At 39.7% G+C, this 23,587-nt stretch overlaps 1 protein-coding gene across 1 annotated transcript; it reads right to left on the bottom strand.

Annotated features, from left to right (window-relative positions):
* Positions 1 to 201: 201 nt before the first annotated feature.
* On the bottom strand, positions 202 to 23,562 carry LOC137977855 (integrator complex subunit 2-like). The gene is made up of 18 exons (XM_068825201.1): positions 23,018 to 23,562; positions 20,787 to 21,000; positions 19,930 to 20,127; positions 19,009 to 19,115; positions 18,149 to 18,341; positions 17,206 to 17,485; positions 16,463 to 16,712; positions 15,734 to 15,868; positions 14,094 to 14,288; positions 13,165 to 13,330; positions 11,275 to 11,535; positions 9,566 to 9,767; positions 8,681 to 8,815; positions 7,101 to 7,323; positions 5,537 to 5,653; positions 4,104 to 4,211; positions 3,332 to 3,602; positions 202 to 2,314 (listed from the first exon to the last, which is right to left on the bottom strand). Exons 1-18 carry the CDS (start codon positions 23,444 to 23,446, stop codon positions 2,070 to 2,072), a joined length of 3,729 nt encoding a protein of 1,242 aa, XP_068681302.1. The 5' UTR covers positions 23,447 to 23,562; the 3' UTR covers positions 202 to 2,069.
* Positions 23,563 to 23,587: the final 25 nt, after the last annotated feature.

Genomic DNA, 23,587 nt, shown 5'->3' with positions numbered 1-23,587 from the left:
AGTGCACTGTTTTTCAAAGAAATTTAAAAGAATCGTTCGTGAGGCCACTGATATATGTTTGCGAGTGCTGAAGGAAAGTAACAAAAGTAGGTTCGACAGCTACAGTTGTTAGCAACAGTGTATTGATCATATCCCATATTACCTTTCGGGATTGTCGCGTGCACTTTATTCTTGACAAACTTTCTCGAAATAGCTGTATACCAAATCTGCTAACCAAATGTTGTACCCAATTTAAAGCCTTAGGGAATAAAACGTTTTGCTCCTGGTATTTCCGTATCATTTTAACAATCTTAACCCCGGGAGATTTGAATTGGGTACAACATCGAGTTAGCTTATTTGTTCTATTGTTTTCATTTCCAATATGATCAGTTAGTATAATTACAAAGGTGATAAAAGAGCGTTTTTACATGAAGTCATTCAAATTTCAACAATTTCCATTCTCATCATACTTAGGTTCAAACAGGTGAAAATACCTACAGTCCACTAATATTCTTGGTACCTAGACTATAACATTTTTTCGGCCTCTTGTGACTTTGGCTTTTACATCACGACATACTTAGCGAGAAGATCGAAACACTCCCAAAGACAATAGGGCCTGCTTTCTTACGAGAACACTATCAAGTTATGACATTGGCTACAATGTCGCCAGCTTGCGCGTGCTAGGTGCAAGACGTAAGTTTTCGATCTTTTGAGAAGCCCACCGAGCAAAAGCGCAAAATCGCAAAAGCGAGTCTCTCTCCCGGAACTTGGAAAGAACTTAACACTAGCTGCTTTATAAGATTGAATACATTGCATTTCGATTTTCGCCTCGTCACGCAACCTCTCATCCAAGATTGCATGACAAGGTGAGGGAAAGTCGGAAGAATATAAATGATCACTTCCAATGTAGATTATACTTTTTAAATTTAATTCAATTCAACAATTTTTCGGGAAAGTACATTCCATTTCATGGTATTGAAATGTAAACGTGATGTATTGAAGGTAGTCTACATTGAACGAGGGACTGCAGGTGATCTATTCCAGGTGGCATTTCGGGTTCCAACCTATTTGAGAGCTCACTAACAGATAGCGGGAACGGCACAGCCTTATGAACAGTGAAAACGCCAATTTAAACCAGTTTCTCTTGATGGTGTAACCTCTGGTATTGGCTGCCCAGTTGAGCCGACAGTTGCCATACCTCTGACGCGACAGGTTCAATACTTTAGTTACCCCTCCCACCTGAACAAAACTCGCACTTCAAAGAAAGCGTTTTTTGAAAAAAAATGACAGTTTTCAAAATGAAATCGAGAACCATCGATAAAAAAGAAATTCAATCTTGAAAAGTGAAGTAGTATGCATGCACAGGAAAATCGTTCCTAAACCGAAAGCTAAAATTACGAGAGGGGAGCCAGATGCCTGGTTCAAGGTTGCAGGACCAAGTAGGACCAAGTAAAACATTCTCTGTGCAAAAACACAGAAAGCCTAAACGCACCACATACCAACTTGACCTACCAGTTTACAGGGTTTAGAGAGAAAAGATGACAAGGAAAGAGTTTTACCACTGGACCTTTATACTGGATTGTTAGTTATCTAGATTTACGTGAAAGTATACAAAGGGCGCGAATCAGGTCGATTTTTGGGACGAACTCGTTCTCAATCTCACAGTGATAGCTGTCTTTTGCACCACCCTGTAATTAGGGGATCGCAAAACCAGGCAAAATCACGTCCAACAAAAATTTTATCTCATGATCTTGCCTAAAAGCTAGGATTAGACTATTTGTTAGCATTTTTTATCCCATATAAACCCTGTAAATCTAATACTTAACTGAAACCACGGATTTATTGTTTTAAATGGTCTATAAATTGTTGAAGGTTTGTGTGTTTCCGTCGAAAAAACGAAAGAGACTCGGCTAAACTAATGCTCGTTTTAAACGATACAAATTCAATTTTGGGAAATAAAAGCCTTCCGTAATGTGCGCATCTCTTTCCCAGTTATTGCCATTCCATCCGTTGTCGAAGTGGGTGGGCCAACAGATGAATTCTGTTTGTGTGCATGTCAAAGTTGTCAGGCCAAAGGGAAAATCCTGTCGCTAGTTCTCACAATTCTGCCGTTTGACTATTGCAACTTTGGTTAAATCTGAAAACGTTTTTTCGATCGCTTTACATAATCCTACATCAATGTTATTAACTTGTCCATCCATAGCAGTGGCAGTTTCTTGTTCAACAGTTACGTCACTTGTAAGCCAGGAGTCATCTGTGAAACCGTGATCCTCTTGGTCCGAGGTTTGCTGCCTTTGTTCATGCGACAGTTGATCTAATAGAGATCCTGGAGCACCTAGGAAAATGAACCGAAAACAGAGTTATAACGTCCTTTCAGAACGAGTTCAAGTGCAAAAGTGAAACTAATTATCGACTCACGAAAGTAAAAGGAAACCGAAGAGAGCACGACAAAGACCCATAACTTGGCCAATCACAATCACGAGCTCGTCAATTCTGTGCGGCCTACCGGTCATTACGCAAAATCGAAGTAAGTTTTTTTGGCTAACTCAGCGACAAACTGTCCCATAGCCTTTGAGATTAGACTGGATACGAAAGGGTTTAGCGATGCCGTAAAATCTGCCCATCGCCTGAAAAAGCAACCACAGAATTTAACAGATCACGACGATTAGTCAATTGTGGGCATTTGCTCAAACAAGGGAGCTGTGAAAATTGGGTGCCGTGAGGGTTGATGGGGTAAGGACCCCTATTCTTCCAACTGTAAAAATTTCTTAAACTACAGATATAAAAAATGGCTTGGTATTTGCCTAAACTCTACTCATCGGTCTTATAATCCACATTAATGTTTTTTTTTTCTCGCCACGGTTAGCTTAAGGACGGTGCCTACTATTGTTATTGCGCATACGTTCTGCGCATCTCCAGATACTCGGATTTCCTATCGCCGATGCTTACTAATACAGGGATATTTTTGCGCGGTTTAAAACTATACGGAGAAAGTAGATCTTAGTAAGTACTCTTGGTGTCCTAAAAAACATTGGGGGTAGCCATGCATTTTTGAGAGAGAAATTAAGCTTCAATTTGAGAAAAAACCCCATACATTGCTTTGTATTTCAAAGCTTTTTATAAAAACTATTCACGAATTATCTTTGAAAAATGCGTGGTTACCCCCAATTATTACACCTGTTACGGTCTACATTTTCTGCATAATCACACACCGGGGCAAAAATATCTTTAATTAGTAGGCACCGTCCTTAACTTATCTAGACGCTAAAAACAACAAGGCAATGTCCGGTATTCTGTTGAGTGATGTGAGCGGGTGCGAACTGACTGAAAGATTCGAAAATAAAAACCTTACCCAAAGAAAAACCGGCCGAAGCAGAAGCATGAGAAGCTGCCACGCGACCAAGCTCCAATAAAAAACTGGTGGCCTCGTCACACAACGGCGGAAATGCACGACAAAATCTTACAAGGGTCGAGAGGGAAGGAGTAAAAAAGGAAGCACGTTTGCTAGCGGGAAGAGTAGCAAGGAGTGAGCTGAGCCTACTGAGAATGTACCGGGCCACACCCATAGCTTTGGGAAGTGGAAACTGCAGACAGAGATAGGAAGCCAGTTGTATTCCAAATAACTGAAAAAAAAAAAACACACAAGAGGAAAGACTAACGAACAACACTAGTACTGCATTAAAATATACCATTATACTCAGGCCTAATCCACATTAATGCGTTTCCAAAACTCTCTCTTTTCACCTTGACGAAAACGAAGCACACACTGTTGTTTCCACCTGTTCACACTGCAACGCTCAAAACGATGACAACAAATGTTTTCAAAGTTTTCCAACGCTTTTTACGTCGTCGTTTTCAACTATATTACAAACGCGTTTTCAAAAGTTTTCTACGCCCCTACGTCATCGTTTTCAAAGGGATCCGTTTTCCTTTGTCCACACTCCACTTTTGAAATCGTTTTTAAGGTCTCCGTTTTCATCAGCATTTTCAGGCGCTTTAGTGTGGATTACAGGCGAAAACGCATTAAAAAGAATGTGTTTTCAAGTGAAAACGTATTTGTGTGGTCCAGTGTGGATGAAGCCGAAGATGCAGATTAAACTTAAGAAAATAACGAGAGAACAAACCTGTTTTTCCAGTTGCGGTTGGTTGACCAGTTCACAAATAAAATCCAGACAAATGTGCATTGAAGGAATGCCGGCCACTGTGACTGGCAGCAGCTCGATGGGGTAACCCTGTCGAGTTGAAATGAGGAACAATTTCCAATCCAAATCTGTCACATCCACACTAAGTCGATTCTACCTATCACAGCATTATCCCGTTACTAGCACGCTATAAAACTTGAGTCTGATCTTTTCCACAGCTTACCGTCGTTCTCTCTTTCCTTGTTATTGATTTCAGTTCAAAAAACAATCTTTCCCCTTCATCGCAGGCACTTTTCAGTTGTGGATGCCATGAGCAGACCACATAAAAGCCCATCAAATTTCGTTTTAATTGCATGCAGTCGCACATGGAAATTAAGTCGCGGACTCGCGCTTGGCACAAACGTCAAGCCCAGTTGACCGAGGCGGCCACCAAGATTGACCGCTTAAGATACCCCGTTTTGTTGCCACTTTTTCCGATTATTTTGTATTCCTGCAATTTGTCAGTTCATTTCAATTGCATCACCTTTTGGTAACGAAAAATTACACCATCTGTCAGCATTCCACGGGAGCGCTCTCATGGTCGAGAAACATACCCAGGTTGCAGCTTGTCACGTGACGACGTGGGAAAAAAAAAAACTCTACAAACCTCGCAGCTCTTACAAGGTCTCACCTGATTGGAGACCACCCTAACCCTTAACAAAGGAACAAATAACAGAAACAATGGACCCTAGGCCTAAAACAAAAGGGCTGCAACTCTATCCTCTAGGGTCCATTGTTTCTGTTATTTGTTCTTTTGTTAAACCTCAAGGGTGGTCTCCAATCAGGTGAGACCTTGTAGGAGCTGCGAGGCTACCGACAAACCTTACCATTGTTCTTTAACTGAAGGATTATTACGGCAGTCTTACCGTTTTCAGTCGAAAATGGATAAACTCAGACAAATTTTAGAAGGACCGGCTGGTCACTGTGATAAATGGCAAATATACGTTACCAAGATTTCACAAATTTGGCAAACTTCCTTTGAATTGAAATCCATTTCCACCCTCCTCATCCTTGGCTAATAGCTTCTGAACTCGTGTGATTCTTGGTAATGAAGTCAAAACGATTTTCTGTGGTCTACGATGATACAAAGCCGTTTCTTAAGTCCTTATAAAAAGGCTAAAATAGAGTGACACTGCCCTTTCAACAGCCCAGAATTTTGATATCATTTCACCAGCTGCAACCGGGCTCTTTCTGCAGACAAACTGTGAGAAAAAGAGGGTTGTCCCCTCTACTATCATAGCTCTTACATTCTATGAGTATCCCACGGAACTCAGTTCCTCTGGATTCAAAATGTTGAGCAAACAGTATTTTAAAAACCCCCTACAAACTAACTGTAGGGAGTTCCCATTTTGTTGGGTTGTACATGGTTGTTGTACCTGAAAGTGCACGAGTTTTGCGATCTCAGGAACAGCAATAAACATCTGATGGAGCTGCGAACAAACTCGACACTGAATCTCGCGCACAACAGCCGAACCACTGCAGCCAGGTCGGTCCTAACAAGTCAGAAATTATAAAGGAAGTTCAGCAAGGAACGACGACGAGATTACTGACGTTGCTGACGACGCAATGGTGGACTTGAGTAAGATAGATGATGACGATGACGATGAAACTGTCTACTGTGTTGGTGTTATAAACCGATTTCAACTCTTTTATTGAAGAATTGGTTCATGCTTTGGGTGCGCATATCGAATTATGGATGCACGCAGGAAATTTGGAGAGCACGAGAGAAGCGCAGCCGAGAGCACCTCTTGTCTTCGTGTCCACAACATTTTTACCACTATGAATAAGAATATCGTTGTCGATAATAGCACAGACAAAGCTGAACCACAATCGATTTGTTAATTACTCCATTTACAATGCTTTCCAATGATAACAATACAAAAATAACTAATTAATAAATATATAATCAAAAGACAGCGCCGACTAAAGCAGCCATTGCACAACTGCGTTCAAAATGTCTTTGAACAATTTCTCGGTGAATTATTTTAATATCGACTGGCGGTAAGAAACAAGACGCTTTACCAGCGAAAAGAGTAGAAAAAAACCAATTGTGCTTCTCACGCGACATTTTCGTGTGTTTACATAAAGTATATCCCCGATCCTTACGGGACGGAGTACAAGAAAAGAAAAGATAGACACGCGACTCAGAAAGTATCAATGTTTTGGTGTCATGCTACAGATCTGGGCCCGGTTGTTTGAAAGCCGATTAAGTTAATCCAGGATTTGCGTAAACTTTTGTTTCATGTTTTCAACTTTTTGGTGAAAATTTCGTTTGCTTATTTTTGTTTTTCAAGATTGACTTCTTCTAATGTAAAGTTTTGCCGAATATCAGCGTTGAATAGCATTTGGGACTAGAGAAATTAACTCCGTGGTTAATTTTTAATCTAGGATTAAATTAATCGCGTTAATCGGCTTTCAACCGGGGCCTGGGACAAGAAAAGCCGATTAACACCAATCCGCTATATTAAGCACAAACCCAGGCTTGAATTTCATGCTGAACGAAAGCAAAAGTCTGGTCAATTTTGGGAGGCGGAAAATCTAGTGTAAACTTTTTGGATCAGAAATTAGACTGCAATTTAGTTTTCCGTGATCCAGGATTACCTTAATCAAGATTTAAACCACTGGGCCTCTTGGCAGCGATTTTAAAACAGTTATTGTGTTGGGTACCTTTCTAAAAATGAGAAATTTAACAGCTTGTCTTATTAGTCTTGAGTCTTTCTTTTTTTTCACCTTTCAAATTATTCCTAAGTGAGAAATCCGAAAGGTAAAGGTGTTTTGGTGGATGTTATCCAATGTTATAGGGATAGGCTTCTGTTTCAACTGACGATTCGCTCTGACGAAGCGCTAACGCTCGAAACGTCAGCTTTTAGAATCTCTGTACGGTGGCCAATTTACATGATCAACTCCGTTGATAAAACCAAAATTTCTGTTTCAACTGACCTGATCCTGCGCCGTTGGGACGCAAACCTCGAGAAGGATTTGCATTGCAGCACTTTCCTGTGCTGTCACCAGCGCAGCCCTAAGTTCCTCTCTCTCTTGTTCAACAGCCACACCCTCGGTCCTTGACGCAGGATGAGCCTGCAGGTACTGACTCAAAAGGGCCCTGGAACCCGCCAGGTATCCCATGAGTACCCTCACGAGTATGTCAAACAAAGGAGGGCATCTAAATTGAGAAAGGTCAACATCTTTGAGAAATAAATTATGACACTTCAAGCGTGAGCCTTAGAACTGTCATTTCGAAATCTGCGCTGTTGACAAATGACAACTTACAAACGTAATCATGTGGTTTGCTTGAACGCTGCATCAAAATTCCCTGCCTTAAATCTCTTAGCATTTTCTACTATGGGTCTACCACAAACGGGAGTGAGGATTCATGTGCGTTTTCAGCATCTTGGAAGAAATTTAGCAATTATGCACGATATCCTCAACGTACAACTTCAAATCAGCCACATCCATATAAACAGAAATAGTGCAGCAATATGACGAAAATGTAAATTTCAAAAACAGACAGAATGGCACGCCGTGACGTCGATTTTAAGTCAAAATCGCGAAGACAGTACTTGACGTGGTATATACCATTAGATATCCCCTGAAATAATTTACACCGCAGTGACTTAAAAACGCATTAACACTACTGTTGCTGTACCTGCTCTAAAAATTCCGCTTCTTATTCCTCCATAACCTCCCACAGGGACCTTGGTCCCCTATTCAAGATTTACCAAAAACCTTTTATAAAATTCCTCGAAATTTTCTGAACTTAAAGGTAGCTTTTATTTAGTGTTAAAGCCATAAAAATCAAAACAAATGACTTAATACACAATTTTGGATTTTCAACGACTGAAGCGATTTATGTTTGGGGAAAAAAAGACCTATTTCGTGTATTGAATTCCAGGGTTTGCAAGTGGTACCTCGGTATTTTCGTTGAAGATTCCTAGGTTCTGAACTCTTTCGTTCTGTCGCCAAAGGACTATCTTTCAGTCCTTTGCTTGCTTGATACAACAAACTTTCATTGCGTTTTCCAAAGGATGGCCTTGCATTTACTGCCATCAAGATGTCTCATATAAAGAGAAATAAATACTTTGCAGTGTAATGTAATAACGTGTCTATATATTCGTAGGTGAGGCAGTGTCTATTGATACATGGTATTGAACTGTAATGTCGCTACAACAAGTTGCAAAAATAGTGGAGACACTTTGCTTCCTTGGGGCGTTAGTAGCTTCCCCCATCTCTCCCACACTGCGACCCCTTCCCCCTTATCCCCCCCCCTTATCAATGTTGCTAGCAATACCAAATCATGTGGAAACCTTGAACGGTCAACATTGAAAGAGGGAGAGGGAGGGGGGAGGTGGGAAATGATTAAATTATAGATTTGTTGGGAATGGAAAGGTAGAAAAGGTGTTTTTCTCACCATTTTTGCAACTTGTTGTAGCATAATGACAATTTAATTTCCTATATTTTACTTAACGAGTAATGCACTTCAAGATTTTTTATGGGCATTTTTCAGTATTGGTCCTAGTTACCTAAACACCCTCCTGTCGCATCTAAGCACAGTCAAAGGATCTTTCATGATGTCTTCATCTGTGTACAGCTGAGGCTTCAATTGTGGAACAGGAGTTTCTGCCGGGCAGAGAGTGTTGACAGTGGCCAGCCATAATCTGTAAAGACAGCAACATTACAATCAATACCGTATCTTATTTCTCAGTGGCATTGAAAGGCTCCAAGTATGTTGTAAGCGAGGAGGAATGGGCACAAGTTTCGAATTAGAAAGCAAGAACATTCTCGAACATTCAGGATCGGATTTGATTCACGTGTTGAAGGGATAAAATGTCAGAGGCTAAAAATGGTTATTTCAGTAAGCAATTGATCCAAATTAATTTGTGTTCATTGTAAATCATCAATAAAGAGCATGGCAATTAAGAGAAATATTTAAAAACATTACAACGGATGATTCCTCTTCCAAAAATTACCCTCAATTAGAAAAAAGGTCTCACGCATGGGTCACAAGGAAGGACTGTTGTGCATTGGTTAATCAATTTTTGCTGGCGCTCTTCCGATGAAATGGTAGACATTTTTCCTCCTTTCATGATTGTCCTCAGATCCTAGCATCGTTTTCCCCGAACGGAATTTTGGACGAATGTTACAGAGAACCTCCGTGCCCTACTAAAAAGCAACATTAAAGGGGTTGTAGACATTGTTTTCTGTGGTTTTGGGTGTTTTCGTGGAAGTAGAGCTGTCCTTTCACGAATGTGGAAAGAACAATAACGAATGTGGAAAGAACAATAGCGAAAAGGTCTTTTGACAATTTGCTTATATTATTATGCAAAACATGAGCAACCTTGCAATCACTGCAGTTTCTTCCTTCACCTATGGTTTTCTTTTAATGTTAAATTTCAAGTCAATCTTACTTGCGAGGTACGACAGTATTAATCTTCGTCCACAATTCACAGAACAACGTCTGTACTCTCCGAGGGACACCAGGCTCCAGTAAGGCCATAAGGGCATGGACGAGAACATCCATATAAGGGATCAGAGCACTGGGCTCTAGTCGCAACAGTCTTCTGAGTAAAAGCAGCACAGGGCAAGGATTGTCCGGCAATAATGACAGAGCTATTGGGCAAATAAAACAGCAGTGATGGTGGTCATGTAAATAGGGACTCGGTGGATTAAAGTGCAGTAACCAACTAAAAGGCATCCCGTTTAAGACGCATTGTGCGTGATAGATATGAAAAGCAACCACCAAATGCAGTTGTGAGAAATGATTCTTTGATCGCACCTAACGTCACGGCGGCCATGTGGAAAGAACAATAGCGAAAAGGTCTTTTGACAATTTGCTTATATTATTATGCAAAACATGAGCAACATTTTTCTCTTGTTTTGACACCAACATGGCCGTCTTATCAGCGTGAGTGCAATCAAAGAACACGTCAGACTCTGTTTGATTCTAAGCTATGCATAAAGCTGATCCATAATTCGTCTGCAACGACTGCTGCGGAGTCTAGTGCATATTTTTCATTTCTAACTTGACGACGAAATGAATTATGAGTTCAAAAAGAACTTAACTTTTATTCTTGCAGAAAATACAGATAAGAATCACAACACAAACGCTTCATCCATGGTTCTGTTGATACATTAGACCCAATTGCCCAATCAGTACTTTAGACGTAAACAGAAGCCCATGACTAAGAGCGTTTCAATTTTTTTTCACCCTTCCTTCCCATGTCAAACCAAACATTATTTCCTCTCATCTTCTTACACCTGAGGCTACTCGTGCGATCCAAAACTTATTTTTACCCCTTGCTTCCTGTGAGGGCCACTTAAAGATTTACTGTTTAACGCCTGACGATTTTACTAGCCAACTGGGGGGGGGGGTTCAAGGGCTGGGACCTCAAAAAGGGAGGGTTTAAGTTGGTACAATGGGCTGCAGGGCTGGTGCAGTAGCGAGAGCACTCGCCTCCCACCAATGTGGCCCGCGTTCGATTCCCAGACTCGGCGTCATATGTGGGTTGAGTTTGTTACCCGGAGAAAAACCTCTCGGTGCAGAACCACTCCAGTTTTCAACATTTGACTTGATTTGCGTCAATTGTTAATTTCAGTTTACAGTGTCCCCAATTAGTGCTCCAGCGCTAGAACGACTAGACACTTAAATAAAGTTCCTTTTCTCTCCTTTCCTTTCCGCTTGGACATTTGAAACCCAAGCGCAAGTGAATATTTGTTGGGGAATCCAAACCTGCCAGCACATTTGGACCAGTGTGGGAATTTAAATCTGCTTGGACACTGGTCGTTTCGTTCAACGTCAAAATCGCTATAATCAGGAGCCCATCCTGGAGCGTGCAACTTCCATACAGCGTCTGTGAAACGGCGTTTTCACAAGTAGGTTTACTTTTAGACTAGCCCTTCCCGCGAATTAGGTCCAAAAACAAAGGCAGCTCCGGTTCGGTGACCCTATGACGTCAGCTTAATTTCTTGTGATTGGTCATCAGGCTCCTGTGGGAGTCTCATTAGCGGGAAATTCAATCTAAAAATAACCTTACTTGTGAAAACGCCGTTGCACGAAAATAGGTAAGTTGCACGCTCCGGGTGATGGGCTCCTGCTATAACATAATACACCGGTTACCTTGTTGTAAGCACGAGGGTGAACACTTCACATTGGGAAGTTGTGATCCTGCAGAAAAAGGTTTGTTGAATACTTCTTCCTGTCTCAGCCAATCGTCGACCAGACACAGATGCGGCAAATGTGTGTTAATAAGCTGAAGTAAGGGAGCATAAAGTCCTCGGAATTCCTGGCGTCTACTCCTGGCTTGTTCCAGTAGGTGCTTGACGGGGATTTGTGAGAGCAACATGGGTGACAACCACTGCGGTTGAATGTTGTTAGAAACTGAAAACAAAACCCAAAAATACCAGGTAAGTATTGGTAGACCACAGGCTCCCCAAGCTCACACCGCGATTTTGCAATGCATATTAAACTATCATGTGATAAGAACCGAGAGTTTAATAGGTCAAAAGTTAAGTTAAGTTAAGTTGTCTTTTTCTCGCAATAAACTTAGTGAAATCAGTACTCGTTTATATCCTCTGATTTCATGACATCGAGAATGGCTTATGAATCGACACAAAACAGAAGTGAACAACATATTTGAGGTAGGGAAAGTTTATTGCGAGAAAAACATTCAGTTTTTCAACTTAACTTAATTTTTAACCTATCAAACTCTCTTATCACATAATAGTTATGCATTGCAAACTCGCGTTGTGAGCTTGGGGCGCCTGTGGGCAGACTCGCCAACTGAATAATCCTGCACTACGTTGTATTTCGCGACAGGTTTCGCGCGAGTTGTACGTAGATAAGCGTGACGTATCTCATGTGGAAAGGAAATGGAACTGACCCGCGCGAGATCTCGCGAACTACCTTAATATGCAAAATTTCTTTCATTCAACATTTGAAAAGAGAAATGCAAAGTGCATTGTGACGTCAAATCGGGAATACCGTGGCCTCTCATAGGCTTGCTAGTAAGTAACATGACTACCAGTATTGTAAACTCTAAATAACTTGTACCACACGTTAAAAGCTGAATTCTGGTGAAGAGGCTTAGTACCTTTAAAAAAATCACTGCCAAAAACTTGGTCTTAAAAATTACAAAATTAAACAAGAACCAATATCCCCAACAGGGTTCAAAACAACCTATCTATTTATTAATATTTTGTATATGCTGTGGTTCCAGTTTTTTCTTGGATGGTTTTAAATTCAAATTTGATTTATTCATTACCATGATCTGAAGTATAGGAAAAATCAAAATTGAACTAGTTTGAAATTTTTTGAACCACATATAAAATTAAACCGTAACAAACACAAAAGATTTATGTTATCGTGCTGGAAGTCCAGAACCATTAGAGCGAGTTTCAATCGAGTCTAAAACCAAAACCAAAGTAAGTACTTTGGCCAATCAAAAAGGACGGAGACAATCCAGTAAATCAATCAAAACTCCAAGTAATTACACGTAGCTGACACAAAGCGCGGGAAAATGTGCGCGCGCGAGCCCCGATTGGTTTTGGTTTTACTTCTGATTGGTTGAAAAAGTGGCGCGAGAACTCTGAAGTAATGCAAAACCAAAGCAATTCGCTAATTACTTTCGACACTCAATTGAAAACCGCTCTAACTCCTAGGAGTGATTTTACTGGAGTTAATGGGTTAATTTTATGGGGTCAATGAGATTAAATGCTCGATAATAATATTGATATTTAACAATGAGACCCCTGGCCCTTGAGGGCGAAGGGTCTAATAATATTGTTTTAGTATCGCCCAACTAGTTGGAGAGAAAAGGCAATAACAAAGTTAGCAAATGCAAGTTGATGAAATATTTATTTGGGAATAAAACGAAAGAAAGCGTCACGCTTTTCGCTACTCGAGGCCTATTACTAATAATCCTCTGGTAGCATAGCCAATCAAAATGAAAGATTTGCATTAGTCCACTAGTTGGGTGATACTAATAAATGTTACAGATTAACATCTCACCTAAGGATTTCATATTGGAAAGAAGACAGTCTGTGTATGTCAAAACATAGTACAGCATCAGAATCTGAGATGTGAGATGAGAAGACAATTCTGTTGCTATATAAACTGAGCTTCTCCGCACTGGTTCCAAGGGAAAGCCATGGATTCTGAAAGTTGCTCCTGGGTCCTAGAAATTAACACCACAACAATATCAATCAGAGCTAATCTAGAATTGCGATGCAGTTCTAGTTCCTTTTGAGACTGCTAAATGTCTCTAAAGAATGTGTGGTGGATTATGAAAAAAAAAAGGACAACGATGGTAAAAATGTGGATCTTTGTGTATTTACCACAACTGGGCCACAATTTATATCAAGAGTATCAAGACAAATGATAGGGTAAGTTTTGAAAAAAAAGGTTTTGTGCATTGGTGGGGAGCAAAACACGAGAAATTTTTTTTCATCAAATGATTTAATAGAGGTAAGAAAGATTGCGAGTTGATGTTGTGAGAGTCAGTCCCTCGTCATAATGAAAGAAGAACGGCCAACGCTCGAAACATTAGCTAACAAATCTTTCTTACAACCGCTAATTTAGCAGGAGTAGGTCAGTTGGTTTGTGTGCGGCTTTCGGAGCGAGAGATCACCTGCACCTCGGTGACTTCAACGTCCATTTCGACTTTCCTCTGATCCATGTAGCTATAGCTTTAAATATCCATAAAACGGAGCACTGACAGAGGGAGGGGGGTAAAGGAAGCACCATCGGCTTCCACTGATACCAGTTTCGTAGCTGAAGGAACTACCGACGTTAAATAAAGTGACTTTTTATCTCTTCCCTTTATCAACTTGTTTGCTAAAACTAAATTTAATATATAGCATTTCTGCAAATGTAAAGGAGTAATAATAATAATAATAATAATAATAATAATAATAATAATAATTTTTTATATCACATGCCTGCTGATCTGCAGCAAACACTGACATGACTTCAGCATCTGTGAATCCAAGCTGAGTGAAGGATGCCTCTTTGTTCTTGGATGATTTGCTACTTGGAACAGGATTTATCACTGAATGAACAAATGCCTCAAGAAGAGGAACGACAAGAGGATGAAGTGGAGTTGTGCAACAACAGATCTGTTTATACACCCAGTCCTGGAGAAAAATTAGCCATGAATTCAGGACAATGATCAATAATTTAAAAAAACCCAAACTTTTGATAAATAACGAAGGGTTCAATGCATAACCACCGAAAGCGACTTTTCTGTATCCCTATTATTTTGTGAGGTACGAGCCAAATTTTGAGCAGTAAACAGTTCATAAACTCTACTGGAAAAAAGGAAGAAAATATCACGCAAAGAAGCTCAAAGAATAATAATAATCAAGTGAAGCTATGATCCTTGCAGTTAGGGAGCTGATCATTTGTGGGTTCTTAGAACCCACAAATGACCAGCTCCCAACATCAGTGCCTTCATAGCTCAGTCGGTTATAGCGTCGCACCGGTATCGTGAGGTCACGGGTTCAAACCCCGTTAAATCCTGAATTTTTCAGGCTTCTTTACGAAATTGCAAAAATTGCGTTCATTACTGCGAGGAACATAGCTTCACTTGATTTCATATCCGCAGTTCATATATGATCCATTTCATATATCATTTCGTCGTCAATAATAATAATAATAATAATAATAATAATAATAATAATAATAATAATAATAATAATAATAATAATAATAATAATAATAATAATATATTATTATTATTATTATTATTATTGTTCTTGTTCACAACCAATTTTTTTTGTTTGCTGTTAACCCATTGCCTCTTGAGAGCCTTGTGAGACTTACTGGGCCTTATTTGCACAGCGGCCATTGGTCGTAGACAAAAGATTTCGTACCCTGAGCCTGGAGTTGAAATGTTTGGGACCAAGATTTGGTGGCACAAAACAAAAGTTTTCAATCCCTGGGGACTCTTCATGACCGCCGTGTGATTAAGGTCCATAGATTTTACTCTGTTTAACACCAGAGAATTTTACTCCTCCATGGGGGCCATTTTAGGAGTCAATGGGTTACAGCTTAATAAACGACCTACAGAGGTTACAGATATTTACATCTGAAAATGTAGCAACAATCATTATTATTCCAGTCACCAGTGCAGCCTTCCAGCACTTATTCTAACATCACGACCCTAATTCATTTTAACCTCCCTTCTTTCCATCCTATCCTCATTTGACCAGAAAAAAGTTGTCTTTTAAGCATCCAATGTAAACCCTATATGGCAATAATCAATGTAGTGATTATGAGTTTTTGGCAGCCGGTTAACCATGTTGTTAATGCAGTTATTCATCATGGTGAAGTAAAGTGATAATAATTATTGTTGTTCATATCCCACAATGTCGTCCCTTGCCATGCAGATTGCAATGCTTCCACTGGTTTCACATCATCTACAAGACAGGAGAGCCCCACTGTGACTTAATTAATGTACGTTTTTTCCACTCACTGTGATTGGTGCATTTCAATTCTCCCTAAACAACTTCAAAAAAAGTACAAGCAAAGACACCACCACTACCACACTAGACATCATAATGCCCTGTGGTATCCTTACCTTAACTGGAACTGCATGCTTTGTGAATGCTCGGGATCGCAGAAGCTGATGCATACAGTGAATCGGAAGAAATCCTGCATCTTCAGAGCTTAAATGAGGCGTTACAGGAACTGTCACAGCATGGGCTGTCACCACCTGTGTAAAAAAAGAGCAAAGAAAATTTAATGACAAAAAACAAACAAACATCCACACAATTCAGGCCTGATTAATTTGTCAATATCTCAATAGTGTTTAAGTGGCCTTAACCAAACTGAACTGTATCCTGCATAATTTGACGACAACTGCTTAATATACATATATTTATTGCTAAATTGTATCGTGAGTTACAATGTACCACAGAAATGTTATCTACATGTATATGAGGTGAAAACGTGATTGATATTATCGGCTGCTTGTGTTTTTTTTTTAATTCATTTTTTTTTTACAATAACACTGTAAAACAAAATCACTAAATTCCATGCTCCTGGAAAACATTTTTTGTCTACCAAAAGTCGAAATGCTTCCCTTCGTTTATCTCTTCGGAAAACATTATTTACATTAACCATTTCCCTTTGACCAGAAATGAATGTATAATTTACAAGATGAATATTTGTTGGAATAATAAAGGATTGTTGCATACTACTTAAAGTAAGAGTAATTTTTAATAGTTTCATTGATTCCTTAATGTCAATTGCTGCTGACCTGAAAAAAAAGTCAAAAACACAACATTACTGTTCTCAATATTCAAACCTTTTCAGGAAATATTTCCTGGGTAAATAGAGTCTTCATTCTTGTCAAAGAACCAAGCCTGATTTTCATGCCAAGCACGGAGCACACAAGATCAGTGATGGCTTCAGTTTGATTACTATGAAAATGAATTGCGATGAGCAGTAGAATCTCTCCAAATGATGCATGGACCCCACTTGCTGCTTCATAGTGAGCCTCTTCTTTTGACAACCACTTAATCCACTGCGTTGCTATTTGTTCATGTTCTGGGGAACTGAATGAACAGAATTTAATTACTGACATGTATCCACTTTTAATATTACTTTGACCCCACACATGCATGAGGCAGCCAAAGCACTCTAATGCTTTATTGCAGCAATTGCCAATTGAGCGCATTGTCCCTCTCTAATATCTGCACACAGTTCACATTGTTAAGGCACACCATTCAAGAGCCCTAGAAGTTAAATCATATCAGTTTATTCAAATAGTGCTGAAAAACTTGACAGGGCCAGTCCCTCTTGGTAGAGAACCAACATAGGTACTCAAAGCCCCTTGGGTAAGATGCTGACAATGGAAGTAAGCTCCATGTCTAAGGACCAATTGGAAGAAAGGCAAAGGCTCTTTCTCTGTGACGCAATTCCTACTCCGTCCTGCTCCATAGATGCACAACATCGATAACAGCCTTCACAATAAACTGTGCCGAAGCTTACTTGATATTTGCAGCACCAGTCCCTAAATGGTCCAATAATGCATAAGGTCCTACTAACCTCATAATGTTGGTGCAGACTAACAGCGTACAAAGTCCAACCACAACAAACCTCACCCCAGCAGCAGTGGGTGGGGGATGACATGTGACCAGTCGAAGCAAGGTTTCTGATTCCTGTTGATTAAGTTTCATTCCAGCCAGTCTCTTGATAGCGCAGTACAATCGTAGCAATGCAGTACCCTGAATCACATCTTCATCTCGAATTTCCACTGTTTCAATGTTGACTTTTTGAAGCGAGGAACTTGCCTCTGTCACCTCATAACCAGTACTCACTTGCATGGCTATCAATCCATAAAAAGACAATAAAATAAACCACAGAGTACTACAACAATGGTAATTATAATAATCAATAATTTTTTAATATAATAAACACTTACAAAAATCAGTCTTGTATGCAAATAACTTATTAGAGAGATAAAGCATGGCATTTATGTGAAACAGCAAACGTGAAACAGTGGGCTGCTGCTGCTTGCTATGAAAGTATGAAAATTATGTTATTCTAACTTGTCTCTCTCTTTTGAAAAGTTACTTGATACCTGCTGGCAACACGCAAGAAATGAGCTCATATCAAACAAGTTTCTTCCATTTTGGGCAAAATGTAAATTTTAGTCTGACATTTGCCATTTGCTGCAAATGTGATGCGTAATCTCTCTAATGTGTACTTTTTATCTTATTGTATATTGTATGTGATTTGGCTGTTAATTTGATTTGATTTAATAAATTAATTTTGATGTCTTCTGAGGTTGACCTGTGTAGGAGACTGTATCCTATTGTTGATTTTCCAAGGGCATTGTCCCTTAATGTATAAACAAAGAAATAATAATAAATCCAAATGGGAAATGTGACTTGTCAGCACAATAAATAAGCAATCAATAGACAAGTATTCTTTAGAGAGATTGCTGCCATTTTGAGTAGGTCATTCTGTAACAAAAAAAAAACCACACCCTTAAGTATTTCCAAAGTTTCTTCATCCTGATGTCCGATTGCTTGTCCAGTTACTGTTTCTTGGATAGTGACCTCTATGTCAGTCTTTTCTTCATGTGAGGTAATATTTCCCTTCTTGACACCATTGGAAACTACGGATGACATCTCCTTTAGCAACTGGTTTCGCAAAGATGACAGGATTGAAGAACTGGACTGCAAAAAAAAAATTTCTAAAATTTTCTAGGAAAGGAATCACTTAAATAATATTCTTGAGTATCAGTTAAGGTTAGGATTGGTTAATGATCCTTTTGTTCTTGATTTATTTAAGAAAATAAAATTAAAAGATTTATAATAAATGATGATAACGATTACCCGTACTATTATTAACGTGGAGGCATTAATTACAGCCCAGTGCAGTTGTTTTGAGATCCTGAGATCCCCGGTTCAAGACCTGTTCTGATCACTCACTGATTTTGATCCTGGTATTCCCCAGTTAAATGTCTTGGCTGCACTTGTAAATTGCCATCTGTTTTGCCTCCAGCCAGTTGTTTTTTAGCAGTTGTTTTCTTTTGTTCTGTTCTGTCATTTTGTTGATTGTTTCTCTTTTGCCCTGATAGCCCCAATGGGGAGTGGTTAGTTAAGTATGTATTGTATTGTATTGTGCACGCATTATTGTAATCATTAAGATCATTAGAGTGGGAAGAAGATCTAGCATCAAACCTGCCCACTGCAAATTCAACATGGAGGCTCAGTGAATTTTCTGGGCAACAAAGGTAACTTCTTGTCCTTAATTACACAACTAAATTACCTTTGTTGAGATAAACACTGCAACAAAAAAGAGCAACAAAGGTATGCATACTGTACACATTAAAACAGTTACCTTCTGTCCTATCCTGACAAATGATGAAAACCAGTTTCTGGCCTTTGTATCTCCTCCCAGTAAAAGACCACTAAGAAATGCAACTAAGTCACTCGAGGTTGATACACCTAAAAATGCATTAATTTCAAGTAATGACCCAAATTTAAAAAAAGGCATCGAGATGGCTACATCAATCGAAGGCTGGAAGATATCTCTAAATTTGAATTATGTTATTGCCAATAATTATTATTTCATTTGGTCCATCTCAAAAAAGTTAACTGCAAATAAAATAGAAAACAGACGAACAACACAGTTTAAAAAGCTATTTTTCTCAGTTTTTGGAATGCAATGTCTCTTAAGAACATAGAAAATTCCATGTTCCTTTCATAAGCAGAGCGAAGAGAAAAAATATCTCCTGCTCTTCCATGTGCAAATCAAAAGTCAAAAGGTATAGCTTCTTGGCAATTCTGACTGGCTGATCTCCGAAAACTGTGCAAAACAACTGAAGAACATAAACAATACATTCTACAGTCTTTTTACTCAGTTTTTGGAAATCAACCAGTCTGAATCTTGTAAAAATGTCCAATGTGTGATTTTATTGCGTTGCATTTTTGCAAGATTTGCCTCATGTTTCTGAGCCCTACCTATCAGCTTGATTTTAGAATACTGTTTCATGCCAAGAAAAGAAATTGCAGCGTATGATTGCTGTTGTTCTCTTTTAAAGCTACTTTTGATATCTGTGATTGCTGAAAGCCACTCTAAATTATAATTTATTATGTGGCCTTAAGGATAAATGGCATACCAGTATTAATTTTATCTGAAACTTTAAATATGGTAAAAAATTATTTGAAGAGAGATAAAAAGGAACTTGGCAGATGGAACTACATGTACAACAGTGCTGTCACTACCAAATGTAATGGGTTCCCTGTGACCATCTCTTACCATTGCCATCGGCACCAAAATCAAGGATAAGGGCCACAGCAAGACCAGGCATGCGACAGAGTTTAAGTGCCTCAGAATGCACCACAAGTGCAGCACTAGGGTTCATAGAGCAGAGCTGCCTAATGACTTGAGTTCTCACAATTCCACCAAGATCGCCTTCATCTTGTACCTCTCCATTCTTCAACAATGAACTGCATACTACAAAAAATAAGTTAAATCACTTCACTTCATGATCCTTAAGATAGAACTATGTGGCAAATCCTAAGTGCCTTTCCGTATATATATATTCAAATTTTTAGTCAGCACGCAGCTCTTTACAACCTCTAATTTCATTGGATCCTTTAGGACGCAGCTCTATTGTTTTTAAGGTTAGGGTCCTTTGTTTCTTTTGTATTGTTCTCTGTGTCCATTGTTTCTGGGACCAATCCCGTGGGTCATTCTGAGAGCTACATGGCGGCCACAAACTTTTTCTTGGTTTAAAATTTTTTAAACCAGTTCAATTTTCATTTTTCTTTGTCTAATATTCATTATCATAATCTGAAACAATGGAAAATCAAAATTGAACTGGTTTAAAAAATTTTGAACCACAACATATTGCTAAAACATTCAGTCTCAATTGCCAGGATATGATACATACAAAACCTTGGCAAGATCCAGACTATGCTCTGTTGAGCAGTAGCTATAATTCAACACAGTTACTCTTAATAAGAACAATAGACTTGGGACAGGTGATCCTGGTCTGCGGATAACAAATCAGACAACCTTATCATGATATACAGGTAATCAATCCAATATCTACATGTAATATTATAATGTCCTTCAAGATAGACTAGCTTTGATCAAAGGGTGCATTGTACCTTGTTCAAAGCTGTCAGGGGCATTAGCAACCAGCCGACACAACAACCAAGGACCATGTTTGACTCTGAGCAGAGCTTCAGCAAGTTGGTTTGGAGCAAGCAAGGAAGGTAACTCAGCTTGTGCAATACATATTACATCTGACACTTCTTCCAGGTAAACCTCACTTTCAAACAGTTCACACTTCTCAGGAACAAATTCCTCTCTAGCATCAACCTGAAAATCATTATTTTAATAATTTCATAGCCTGCTTGCAGGTGGTAGATGTTGTTGTCGCCACAAAACACGAATGAGGCGCAAATAAAGGGGTGGGGAGTGGGCCAAGACCTATCCCACGCTCTTCCAATAGGGCATTGCATTCGTGTTTCATGGTGACAACAACATCTACTGCCTGAAAGCAGGCTAATAATTTCACAATGACAACATCCCCACCCCAACAAAAATTGACAATGCGACCCAAGAAATAGTGAGAGGCAGAACGTTAAAAAAAACACTGGAGCAATAATGTTAATTTCTACTGACTGGCACTTGCTAAACAATTATTCTTTAACCTCATCCTCATTCAAATTACGATAATTTTAGTTTCGCAGTGAAAAAGCTGTAACCATACAGGTTAATAATGCATAACTACAGTAGACACCAGTTTGAGTTCTAGGAAAGTGTTGTTACTGTAGACAGTCTTAAACTAAAGGATCAGTGCTGGTACCATTAACGTTTCTTATTTTTATTAATGATTCCCCATGTTATGTTAAGTCAAGGGTCAGTCTTTTTGCCAATGACACTGTCATTTACCTTACAATAAAATCTGAGAATGATTGCCGGCAATTACAAGATGATCTTCACAGCTTGGAAAAAAAATTTAATTCAAGCCCGTACAACGTTATACGGGACAACAAACAAAGACAAACAAAGACTTGTTACCAAGCCACAAACAAAGACTAATACCAACTCGACGGTCACTGTGTGGTGTTCAAAGTGAAAGAGGATCTTTTTCATTGTTTTATTGATTCGTTTGGGACACTAACAGCCACCCGACATCGCTGGCAGGGCTTCGATTGCATGGCTAGCGGCTAGCTGGTGGGTATTTTACGATAACCGTTGCCAACCAAGGAACTGATAATGGCTCAATTCACCTTGAATCTGGAAAAAAACCACACAGGAAGGAAGCGACCCACAATGGCAATAAGTTTAGGCTTTTTAATTGATAATTTTTTTATATATTTATCTTCTCAGTTCTTTTATCGGGATTGCCATACAAATCCTCGTCTCTTTGTTGGCTTTTCCTCACACTGAGCTTGGGGCACCTGTGATGGCACATGATGCTGCTCAGGTCCTTTCATACAGTAGTCTAGTGATTTCCTAACTGAGCTAAATTGGGTGATTAACTCTACCTCATTTGGAGGGGGAGTATTTGATTGTAGTCAGAAATGGGAATGATTGCAGAATACACCACAGCTTCTCAGCCTTTCTGATATGACCACTATTGTTTGGAATGTAGGTTGTGTCACCCCATCGCCTTGTCGCCCCAACCTAACCCTAACCCTAACCCTAACCGGTTACGAATCCTACCTAACCCTAACCCTAACCCTAACCGGTTACGGATCCTACCTAACCCTAACCCTAACCCTAACCCTAGACTTAGGTTGGGGCATTTAACTGCGTTCTTTAAAGAACGAGTCACACGTTATTCATATTCAATGACAAACAATAAGCTATGAGTTATTCTGCAATTTGCCGACATCTAAGTCTACATCTATCTATTCCAGCACTTGGCAGTCCCTTTTTGACTTGTGGCTGTTTCTGCTTAGGTGGCCTCATACACCACAAGCCTTTTTAGAGACATCACAACCAAGCCGGCCACTTCTTCTGGAGAGAACAGGACAGCCACAACCCCGGGGACTTCATCCCCTACTCTTCGCGAATAGTGAGTGGGTTGTTGAACGTCCCACAGGGAACTTAAGAACATAGGAGATATTTCTGAAACGGAGCCTACGGTTTATAGTCCTTGTCCGAAAAGACCTGAAAGTCTAACCATTTGCGGATGGAATTACAAAGGCAGCACTTTCTCCTCAGTTATATTAAGATCCTGAGTGTTGATCTGGCCGGGGTTCAAACCAGCGACCTCCCGCATGAAAGCCCGATGCTCGACCAACTGAGCCACCGGTGCGCGGTTCTCAGCATATGGCCCCTCATTCCGTGGACCATATGATGTAGATTCATATAGGACATTTACCTGACTCATAATACGAAGGACCTCACTTAGAACAAGACGGAGACGCCTTGATGGTTCACTAGTACTGCGTTCAAACTCCAAAGCGAGGCCATTCTGTAACGACTCCACCAACACACTTGTGCCTGAGCCTCCACCGATTTTCCTTCTTAGTTGCTGTTCTTTCAATGCGTCTTGTTCGAGAAGATTAAAATCCACGGACAACAGGGCGACAATCGAGTTTACAACCTCCAATCCTGACAACAGTTTCTGTACCTCCTTACGCGCCTCTGTCCACTTTGCGCTTTCGTCTACTGGAGAGCACAGCGCCATTCGAACTAAGCATGGCAGCAAAGGTCGAATTTCGTCGTCCCTTAACTGCGAAAGTTCACTGACACTGACGGAACGAATGGCTTGAAAGGCGCGGGCTGTTGGTGTCTCGGACAGTACCATTTTTGCAAATTCAATTGCTTCAAGTGATAGTTTGCTTTATGAAAGTTGCCGCGAATGTACAAATCCCCTTCAAGGACGACGAGCAAACTACCGCCATTTTGAAACCCAAACTAGACATATATTTTAGGTCTACATGAAGCA

This window comes from Montipora foliosa, chromosome 11 (genome assembly GCF_036669935.1).
Source record: "Montipora foliosa isolate CH-2021 chromosome 11, ASM3666993v2, whole genome shotgun sequence".
NCBI lineage: Eukaryota > Metazoa > Cnidaria > Anthozoa > Scleractinia > Acroporidae > Montipora > Montipora foliosa.
The sequence above is the reverse complement of the archived record's forward strand: the minus strand, read 5'-3'. Positions and strand labels throughout refer to the sequence as shown.

Excerpts from the sequence above, each read along its gene's own strand:
- LOC137977855 (XM_068825201.1), bottom strand. The coding sequence starts at position 23,446 with ATGGTACTGTCCGAGACACCAACAGCCCGCGCCTTTCAAGCCATTCGT. Across the intron at positions 5,654-7,100 it reads TCCCAACGGCGCAGGATCAG|GACCGACCTGGCTGCAGTGG; the intron begins GTCAGTTGAAAC and ends CTGACTTGTTAG. Across the intron at positions 4,212-5,536 it reads CAAAACTCGTGCACTTTCAG|GGTTACCCCATCGAGCTGCT; the intron begins GTACAACAACCA and ends TCAACTCGACAG.